The 10,574-nt window shown below is 46.7% G+C and overlaps 1 protein-coding gene across 1 annotated transcript in view; it reads right to left on the reverse strand.

Moving 5' to 3' along the window:
- Nucleotides 1-9,717: 9,717 nt before the first annotated feature.
- FAM178A (family with sequence similarity 178, member A) overlaps nucleotides 9,718-10,574 on the reverse strand; it is a 23,717-nt gene continuing 22,860 nt past the window's right edge. Inside the window, exon 21 of the mRNA XM_010288804.1 lies at nucleotides 9,718-9,753. Within this exon, the coding sequence (XP_010287106.1) occupies nucleotides 9,718-9,753 (36 nt within the window). The remainder of the gene's footprint in view (nucleotides 9,754-10,574) is intronic.

Here is a 10,574-nt window from a genome sequence, read left to right on the forward strand (position 1 = left end):
AAACCCCGATGCTGCCATCGCTGCCTCCGAAGAAGAAACAACCTGAGCGGCACAGTAAATAACACCCCGCGCACCGGCAGAGCACTGGCAAGCAGAGCTGGGCACATCCATCACTCTCACGGTTTTTCTTCAGCTCTGACACTTTGATAGGGGCGAGGGAGTGGGGGAAGGAGAGGAGCTTCCAAAATTTATGAGCTCAGATTTAAAAATACATCTCCTAGAAGGGCTGCAAAACCCAGAGATGGCGAAGGCGAGTGGCTTAAAAGCTGCCTTCGGGAACGAATGCGAAAGCTGTGCCTGCCTCGGAAAGAGGAATTTAGGAGACCTGCGTGGCTGATGTCGCAAACCGTGTCCCCGTTGGGATCATTTTGCAAGTCACAGCTCTCCGTGCTGTGCATTACAAGTGAAATGAAAGGTAGGGGTAGCAAATGGCGGGTTAAAATCCCTCCAGCCCTATGGTAATGTCAACCTTAGCGCAGATGGGATTTGGACCCTCACCTTCAACCTCCCCGAGTTTCTCTACATCCCTGACCTCCAGCTGCTCCACACATAGCCAGTCTCCCAGCTCTGTTTGGAAACAGATCCCCTTATGCAAAGAAAAGAGCTCGTAGCTGTAAATTTAGCTGAAAACAGCTCTACCGCAGGGAATCACATATCAAATAATAAAGCCAAACTAATGTCAGGAAGAACTACCAAGATATCGGAGTCCTTGGTCTTTACAGATGGACTCTCCCCCAGCAGGGTGCTGCAGAAGGAACAGCTGAAAAACGTTACCCCGTCATTAAGAACATCTAAAAGTAATTTAGCCTGAGTGACAATGATGCTTAAAGCAAGTTGTTTGTCTGCTGAAATAAAATGAGCTATTTCAAGCTTGTCTTTTGTTGTAGTTTTCTTTTAAATTCAGAAAGGACTGAAAAACGCTGAGCCGACAGCCTCCCCGGCAGAGCCCTGGTGCTGCGGCACGGCAGTGGGAGCGTCACCACGCGCTGCCCCGATCCCTCCTGCCACCGCTCTCCCACCTCCTCTGGAAGGATGCTCGGAATGGACCAGGAAGATGGTCCCCGGGGCCACCGCCGCATCTCTGCTGAGTTACAGTGCCATTTAGGATGATGGTTTTGCCATGGAAACATCTCCCTCCTAACAACAGATCTGTCAGCACATGTCCCAAAAGCAGCCCGGCGCTCATTACATGGTAATTTTTGCTTCCCTGTGATGGAGGCCAGAGTCGTACCCTTCCCATGCTTTTCTTTTTTAACAAACAAACAATCAAACAACAAATTTCTGGGTTAACCCTATTGCACGAGCCCGAGGTTCCTCTAAAATCTCATAAGGAGATTTTTGGTGGGCTCTTTAGATACACAGACCATTTCAAATGCCCAGTGTTAAATATTTCAGGTGAAACATAACTCATTCTAATAAGTGTTGCCAACCTTGGTCTGAAGGTCCAGGTCAGTGAAATTTCTCTGCAGCCTTCAGGAATTGATTTGCTGCTTGCTGGTACCGTCTCCCTGTACCATTCAACGGAGTTAATGTATTCCAAAGCTTGATTCACCCCCCACCCCCGCTACGTAATCAGATTTTGGGAAGCTGTGGTGAGATGCCTTACAAGCGTTTTTTGTCCTCAGGTGTTTTCTGAGCTGGCTGCATCCATCAAATCCTGGTGCTTTAGCACATCTCCGTACAAATGGTACGTTCGAGAGTCAGCTGAATTCCTTTGATTCATGTTCCTGCATACCCATACAGCTAATTTACCTTTATAAAAAAAGAAAGAAGGCAAGAAGAGGGAGCTATTAAGAAGGACAGTGTCAAAGGCAGCAGAGCGAGCGCCGGAGGGCTGGGTTAATGAGCTGCACGGTCGCTGCCGTCCGAGCGCCCGGGCTGGCTGGAGCCAGGAGCTGCTGTCCCAGCAGGGCTGACTCAGTCCTTCATCAGGCAGAAACAGGCTGCAGCGTCCCGCACCCCTCTTTCGGGTAGTCCCTAAGCCCCAGGGTCGGCGGTTGACGCTGCTCGCCCCAGCCTCCTCCGCCGGTGCTTCCCCGAGGGGGGTCCCGCGTGCGCTGGGCTGGGGCCAACCCCCCGCCCCAGCCCCGGCTGCATCCCTCTGCTTCGGGGCGAAGGCGAAACAGCAATATGGATGAACCGACCTGCCCTCGCATCTCACGCGAAGGCTGCCCCGTTCGCCTCCCACGGCCGGACAAACGCGCTGCCTCCTCCTCTGCCTGCGCCGGCAATGTCAGCGAGCGGCTCCCTCGCAAGGACACTTCTAAGGCGAGGGAGCGGGGATTTGCAAGACACCAGTCATGATCGTTTGTTCTTGTCATTTCTGCCCCTCAGGGTAAGAAGAACATCAGAGCACTGCAGGCACGAAACAACAAGCTTTGTAGGTCATATCTGCGTGTAAAGCACCATTAGGAACCACAGCACGGAGCATGAATAATACTCCCTTTATTCCATCGTATACCTCAACGCCCTTTAAATAAATGCAAATGGTTATTTATGGACGGGGTTTGTATGAGACGCCTGCTCAGGAACTCAGGGCTAAAATGGAGCTGGAGCAGTAAGTTTGCTATCTTCCCTATATACCAGTCAGAGCAACCGCAGGGCAGATAAGCTTAGTGATAGTCCAAGGGATCACGGGCAAAAGATGAGCAGAGTTATCATTGTAAACCTGCCTCACACAGATTTACACGCTATCCATTAAACTAGAGCTGCAAAACACACGTCCTTCCATGTCGCCCTCCTCTCTGCGAAGGACAGCGGGGCAGGGAAAACTCTGAAGGGCTCCAAGGCTGGAAAGGGACCTTCAAGAACCGATCGCATAATTTCTGAAAAGCCACGAACAGTCACCCTCAACCACTTTCCTTAAATCCTTTCAGCAAATAATGACCTCGATTGAGGTCATTAACGACCTGATAATGCAAAGGCAGCGAGAGATGCACAATGAGTCATCATCTCCCAAGCATGTTGAACACCCTTTGCTTTTTGCAGTGACAGAAGCCACGTTCCCAGCTGGAGCAGGGTGAGGTTGCCCCCAAGAGGCAAATCTGACACAGCAACTAGAGAGGGAAAATGCTGAATTATGTTCTGAAAGTACCACATAGGAAGGAATTTTTAAAAAAAATCTCTCCCTATGCTCTTACTCTTCCTATTTGAAAACATCCATGGATGGGGTGGGAGGGGAGAGGAAGGAGGCTAGCTTCAGCGTGTGGTTGGTTGGGTGTTACTGTGTTCTGCTGGAGCTCCTGAACCACACGACTAGTTTTCCTGGTCTTCCTTGCAGTGTCATTAGAAAGATCAAAAAAAGTCACCGGGTTTTCTTCAGCCACATGAGACATTTGATCCCAGACACCTCACTAGGATCCTTCTGAGCAAAGGCCAGCAGCACCTTCAACGGCAACTTCTGTCTCAGGAGCAGGAAGAGAGGCACAATCGTGGACACGACAGTTTGGAAACTGCGAGATGACATGTCATGAAATCCCTCAGCCATTCACATAAAGCATAACGGCAGCCCACCACGCTGGACCAAAATCCTAGCCTCTTGCAGGGGGTCCAGGAGCGGGACGGACGCCTGGGGTACCCCCCGGCACACGCTCCACTCTCCAGGGATCAGCAGCTCGCAGCTCCCTCAGCCAGGGACAGCCGCTTTGATTTCATAGACCCTGATGGACTTTTCTGCTGTGATACGCTCTTTGAACCTCTAAGCTTTTAGCATCCACAACATCCTGAGGCAAGCAGATCCCCAGCTCCCAACTCCTTTTGTTTGCTTTGAGCCCTCCTGCTAGTAAAAGAACTATGGAGTCTGAAGCCAAATTACAGAGCAGCATTGAATAACTTCTCTCTATTCACCCTTTTTTAGGCCATTTGATTGTCAAGCTCCCCATCTGACTTCCAGTATTACAGCTGTTTCTGAGCTGGACAAACGCGGCTGACTTAGGGCCACTGCAATTTATTCCTGTCCTATACACACATGCAGATTCCTAAAGATTCCCTTCCCAAAGGACTAAATCTGTCCTATAACCTAGAATTTAACTATTCCTGGAGCCGCTTTTTAGGAGGACACAGTTTAAATACCCCAGCCGAGATGTACCCGGGGTACTCACTGCTCCTGCGCCGGGCTCCCCGTGGGTCCCCCTGCCCCACTCAGCCGGAGAGCATCCCCGCATCCCCAGCACCGAGCCGCAGCGTCCCAGCTTACTGTCAGCTCCAAACTGGAAGCATCGTCTCCAAAACGACTGTCGCGCTGGCTCCTGCCAGACTCTTAATTACGAGGAAGGCTGACACAGTTTCTCAGCAAACGGCGTTCATGTACTGCAGGGAGAAACAGAATGAGGGCAAGAGAAAAATGGGCTAATAAGAGAAAATCAACTGGAGGGAAAAACACGTTGTGCTGTGCAAACCTTACCATAACAACGCTGAAGCCCAAAATACTGACAAAAAAATAGGTTAGTACCCAGGGGAGGCAGGCAGCGCTCCACAAACGCGGAGAAGAGCCGATATGCAGTGCAGCAGCTCGGCATCCTCACCTGCCAGGCCTCTCCCCGCAGCCTGGGTCAGGGCAGAGGGGACAGGCTCCATTTCCAGCGCGCAGATCAATGTGTCTGAGAGCCCGCACGATGCCGTCTGAAGAGCCCACAGCCGCCCTGCATGATTTATGCTGCCTTTATAAAAGCCTGCAGCATGAATAAAGCATGAAACTTAATGCCTAGCCATCCTCTCCCCACCACTGAGCCCGCCAGCTTTAAGCTATTGCTTCTATTCCAGCTGCAGCCTGGTGGTCAGCCCGGGGAGGAAAGGGACGCCCTGCTCCCGCCTGCACTCCGAGAGCCAGGGCTTTCATTTCCAAGCAGGCTTTGAGCGAAGAGAGCCCGAGACCCAGAGGCAAAGCCATGGAGCCCCGGTGAGCACAGCACTGGCCGCTCAGAGGAAGGACTCGCCCCGTCGCACAAAAGCGGCAAAAATCTATTTACCTTTTCTGCTTTTCTCTGCGAGAGGGAAGGAGCGTCACTCGCCTGGCTTCGGGCAGCCGCGGCGCGGAACGCAAACCCAAAGGGAAGCTCTGGGAGAAGGGTGTGTGAAAATGGCCCCGTGTCCCGTGGCCAGGAGCCCTCCCCTACACACCGTACGGGCCAAACCTGCCTTGAAAAGCTTTAGGTCTCCCCCCAGGCTGATGGCAAAGACACCTTAATGACAACGAAGGGAACAATTCCAGTCGCGTTTCCATCCCCGCCCCTATGACCTCCCTGTAGGGAACTGGGAAGCTGGAAGAGATGAAACACCAGCAGCACCTCACCATGCAGACAGGGGAGGCATTAAAAAAAAATTACAACACATCTGAACACTGCTTAAGAGTCACCTGAAAATGCATCTTAACCAGCAGCCTGCAAGTATGGGGACCAGGTTTTGACATACAGACCAAAATATCAAGACTGGAAAACATGCATGTTTTTCCTCTCTCACCACCCAGCCCTACTTTTGATACCAGACAAAATATTCCCTTTCAAATTCCTTGCTGCAAAGGCAAGGAAGCGCTGGCTGAAAAAAGCAGCAGTCAGGCAAAACTAAAAGCACCTCCGCAAGAAGCACTTCGAGGAATTTGTTTTCCCAAGGATCCTCCCCCCCATCAGCAGCTCTCGCCGTTCCCCAGCACCGAAAGCCCTTTCAACACTAGATAAGGGGCCCCAGCAGTAACGCTGGCAAAACATCCACAAGGCAAAATGTCAAGGTATTTCACAGCCCGCAGGGAAGATGGGAAAACAGCAATTTTGAACGTCATTAAGAGCGTCCTGATAACTTAAACCACAAGGAATGAGCTAAATCCACTAGATTGAGAGCTGACCTCTCTGGGCAGCTCCTTTGGAGCTCCACAGCAGCTGTCTAGGCTCCTACAAGCTTATCAAGCCTCTTCTCTGCTCTCCAGGCTGGCTCCCCGCACAGTGCCCTCCCAGTCCCGAGAGCTTGTTCTCTTTTTTTTGGGATGCTGAAACAAGCACTGATAGGCCAGTGCCAAAAGTTGTCCCTCTGGCACAGTGGGGTGTTTCTCCGTTGGAGAACATTGGGCAAGCAGTAGTTTCTCAAGAGCTTGTAAGCCCACGGACCGAGTACCCCAGAAGAATTAGGAGGGTCATCTCCAGCAGCACCCTTTCCTATTTGCCCCTTCCAGTGGAAAAAAGAAAGTCACACAAACACTAAAAGCCAGTGGAAGGAAAAAAACCAACCAATCCTAGAAACACAATTCTCCTGGGAAAGAAAGAAAATCAACGTACAAGACCAGTGTTAGTACCATGGCTTGAAGTATTCCTGCTAGTGATGGGGTCAGCAGAAGAATCCTCCCTGTAACCTACCAACCTAGAAGCACTCGAATCTCCAAGAGACAGCATAGTCTCCCTCCCAGCCCACGTGCCTAGCATCCACCCCAGGCTAGGCCATCTCCAATGATCCACAGCGGGCTGCTGGACCATGCTAAGCACGAGCACCTTTGATGCAGACAAACCTGGCTCGTCTGTGCTCAGAAAATTAACACTGCAGTATCCATCCCTCATTAAAAAAGGGCCTTTTTCCACATTGAAATGCTACCTCTAAAACCCTATCATGAAGCAATCTCACCAGCTGCTCTGCTGATAACAACGCACTTCACATGTTTGTTCCATTGGCTTTTCCCTAAAGATACTCTCAGCTCAACTATCGGCATTGGGGACTTCAGAGAGTTCCTGCAGCCACCGCATCGATGAAGCATACATGTCCTACCGACCTTCAGCCAGACCTACCCGCAAGTCATTAACCACTTCTGAAATCCCCATCCATTACCAAGCTCCACAACAGGAACAGTGACAATGAGATGTGCAAGTAGTTTTGCTGGCAGGTTTCTTCAACTTCAAGACAGAAGTTTTTTTTTTTTTAAGCCATACAGAGGTTTGTCAGAAAGTTAAAAAAAAAGGCAAAGAGCCACAAATATGTATTTTTTAGTCAGCCTTTAATTTTTTTTTGTCTGTGATTACTGCAATAAAGTGCACCTAATTTCACATGAAATGAGATAACCTGGCTCTTAATACAGCCAACATAATATCAAAAGATAAACCTCAGTGCAAAATGCTTATCTGAAGACAACCAAAGCAGTTAAGACATTTACTGTGCAAACAGCCTTTCCAAATGCATGTAACTTCTGGCTGGGGGCCAGTAAATGAGTCAGCGAAACAGCAGCAGCAGGTTTGCTACTTCATTTCCAGGAGTCCTGAAGCAGTGCTCAGCAGTCCCTTGTAAAGACTCTACAGCGATGCTTTGGTATCATCTCTGTAAGGACACTGATGAGCTCCAATTCAACCCACGTCTAGACTTAAGCAACTGGGGAATTACTACTCAGCTACAAAACAGATGGAAGAAGAGTCCAGACAAAGCGGGAGGGGGAGAGAGAGGGGGAAAATGCCAGAATGTATACACAGGCATTAAGCATGAAAACACAGGACTGGCTGAGCTAAGATTTATTTCATGACCTTCTCCATTTATAGTAAGCTAATCAGCTGTGAACCCAAGAACTGCAACGTCTGCCATAAGAGCAGAAGAGGACCTGCAGACATCTTTTTTTTGTGCGAAACAGAGCTGAGGCATGCCCATTTTGTGTAGGGACATTTAATTAGAAAAGCATGACTGGCTTTATTTTTTCATTGTTCTATTAAATAAAAGTAAGTATCAAAGTGGTTATTTCATCTGGAAAAAAAAGCCAGCAGTTTCAATGTGCTCCGAACTGCAGTACAAAAGCTGTTCATCTAAACCCCTCCCCTTTCCTTCTCCAAAATATACAGGACAGCAACTTTAACTTTACATGGTAAGAAAAATATATACACATTACATACAGTAAACATTCTGCAATTTTTTTTAAACTTTATACAACAGTAGTGAGAAAAAATACAAACATTAATAAAATTACATACAAGATCTTCAACAGAGTAAGCAACTGCTACCAGAGGGAAGGTTGATAGACTATCAAAGACAGGCAGAGCAAAGGATGGTGTTGCCACACCTATGTAACACCACATACTTTTTTTTTTAGCCTAAAGCAGTTCTATTGCCAAAGATACCCTTTGAGGTAGATTCTTCCAATTCTTAAATAACATGTTGAGATTAAAAAAAAAGGGAATACACCACCCCCGCCCCCATCCCCAATCCTCAAACAATGCCACAAGTGTAACTTTTGTCTGAACAAAGATTAGCTGATTATCCTATGAAGGGCACAGAGATGCTGCGGTCCTAGGCTAACTCTTTAACACTCGAAGTGAAAGACAAAAACATTTAGTATGAATTTGCAAGTAAAATACCTTCCCTATAAGACATGTGTTCACTCTATAGCAGTTCCTCTATATGTAATATACATACTTAAATTTGAAGATTGGTTTTGGGGTTTTTTTTGAGCCTTATTTTACATTCTTACTTGGAAAGTTGTAGGGAATTTATCATACAAGACAAGACAGGGTAACCTACAAAAGTTAAAGGAAACAGTATTGTAAAACGCACATGTTGATATTATTAAAAATCTCACTTAAGGGAGTCCCAGTTGGTGCTTCTACCAAAAACCTTAACTTTCTCATCACATATACAGCAACGCAACATTTGAATGAGGGCATTTGCACAGAGAGCACAGAAGGAGATCTCATCTTCCTTTGATTGTTTCACAAACAGCTCTTGGAGCTTTGCGCACATACTGCGTGTGCGACAAGACTTCACACACAGGAATTCAGACCTCACACGGCCTTCACAGTTTTTACGTATGTGGCCAAGTGCTCATCTCCTCAAATCTCCACTGAGTTGGTATTTTAGGAATAGTATTCCCTCCATTTAGAGAAAGTGCTGAAGCCAGGTAACAGTTTTTTAAAGAGCAGTACAACAATACTACTGGTGTAACAAGATTTGATTTATAACTTGGTCTTATAGAAAACATGTGCAGTCACATTCACTGCATAAATAAATTAATGCTTTAAGATGAGGAAGTTAAGTTAAAATGAGTACATCACTAGTAAAAAATACCATTTTGTTATTTGATAACACACAACCACAGTGCGAAGAAGCATCCACTTAACCTGTTGGGCACAAGCCCTCTTACGCTCTGTTCCACCCTCAAGTGAACGTGAGAACAGCCACCTGTTCACATGCAGCTGCTGTATTTTGTATTTTTTAGAGACACTGGATGGTCATACCAATTCTGCTTTGCAGATTAACATGTGCAGGCAATTCTGTTACTCAGCCCAGTTCTGCACCACTCCTCACCTGCTCACAACAGGGGAGGTCTAACACTGTTTCTGAACTCACGTTCCATGTCACAGGGCAGTTCTTTCCCAGCCATCCTAAAACAAGGCTTGCAGGTGTGCGCTGGCAACAAAACTAATACATATGGTTGTCAAATGTCTTGTGATTAACAATGGAAATGAGAAAACTTCCCTCCACTTTCACTATGATGAAGTATTACTAGCCAATTCAGACAGGGCTATAGAAATAGCTGGTTTTTTTTTTTCACTTTACCCACTTCAATTTTTCAGAAGTAGTGTATTTGTAGCAAAAGCAATGTTAATCAAATTAGATCCTTGTGTTTCTAGTATTTGCCTGAATCAAGCTCAGGTTCTAATTCAGGTGACTGATTTCTTCTGTTCCAACCAAGGTGAAGCTCCATTCATTCTACACCTTCCTTGGTTTCAGAGTTTTTCTGTTATTTCCCCTGAACTAGGCAAGATTTCATGAATCTGGCTCCCAGAAGTCATGCAGTTTTCCCTAAGGAGTAAAAAACACAGTAGTAAAGAGGTCAGAAAACCAATGATAGAAGTAGAGTAGGCAAGTGTTTAGTTTGAGATCACCACAATGTGTTTCAAGTCCCTAGAATTTTATTCGGAAACACATGCCAGTTTCCCCACATGTGAATCAACCCCAAATATCTCTGAAAAAACAGCTTGGCATCATTATCAACTTTCATCAATTGCTAAGTAGCCAAGCAGCTTATGCAGCCATGTGTTACCGAATTCCGTTCCCCCTCTGTAACATGAAATGTCACACACGCTACAAATTTTGTCTTTTTTGCACATTGCTGGGACTGATTAATAGTCTTTACAGACAAATGGTTGATTACACAATTCTTAACTGAAATCAATACTAAGCATGTATGTATAATTGAAATTTTATGTGGGTGATACACTACATTACTGGAAAGCTAAGCTTTTCCAAGACAGGTAGCTTTATATTCCAAGACAGGATTCAAACAGTTGGTCTGATCACATTACAAAAGAAACCTTAGAACCCTAGACCGGAAGAAACAGCTCTGAACTCTGGATATCAACAGAAATCATCCACCTATTCTACCAAGGCCATCTAGGTATGATGAAGGCAAATATTAATGAGAGACTAATCATGACATTATTTGCTACTGCACACTTTTATAGAGCATGAAAGGCTTTTCCTAATCATTGCATGAGATTCAACACATTCAAAGGAGGAGGAGTTATCAAGAGCCGTTAAAAATACGTGAATAGAGCCTTGGACTTGAGTAGTCTTGAAGTCACACGCTGCCAGACTAGAGCAGGAAGTGCATCACTGCATTC

This window comes from Phaethon lepturus, unplaced genomic scaffold (genome assembly GCF_000687285.1).
Source record: "Phaethon lepturus isolate BGI_N335 unplaced genomic scaffold, ASM68728v1 scaffold44286, whole genome shotgun sequence".
NCBI lineage: Eukaryota > Metazoa > Chordata > Aves > Phaethontiformes > Phaethontidae > Phaethon > Phaethon lepturus.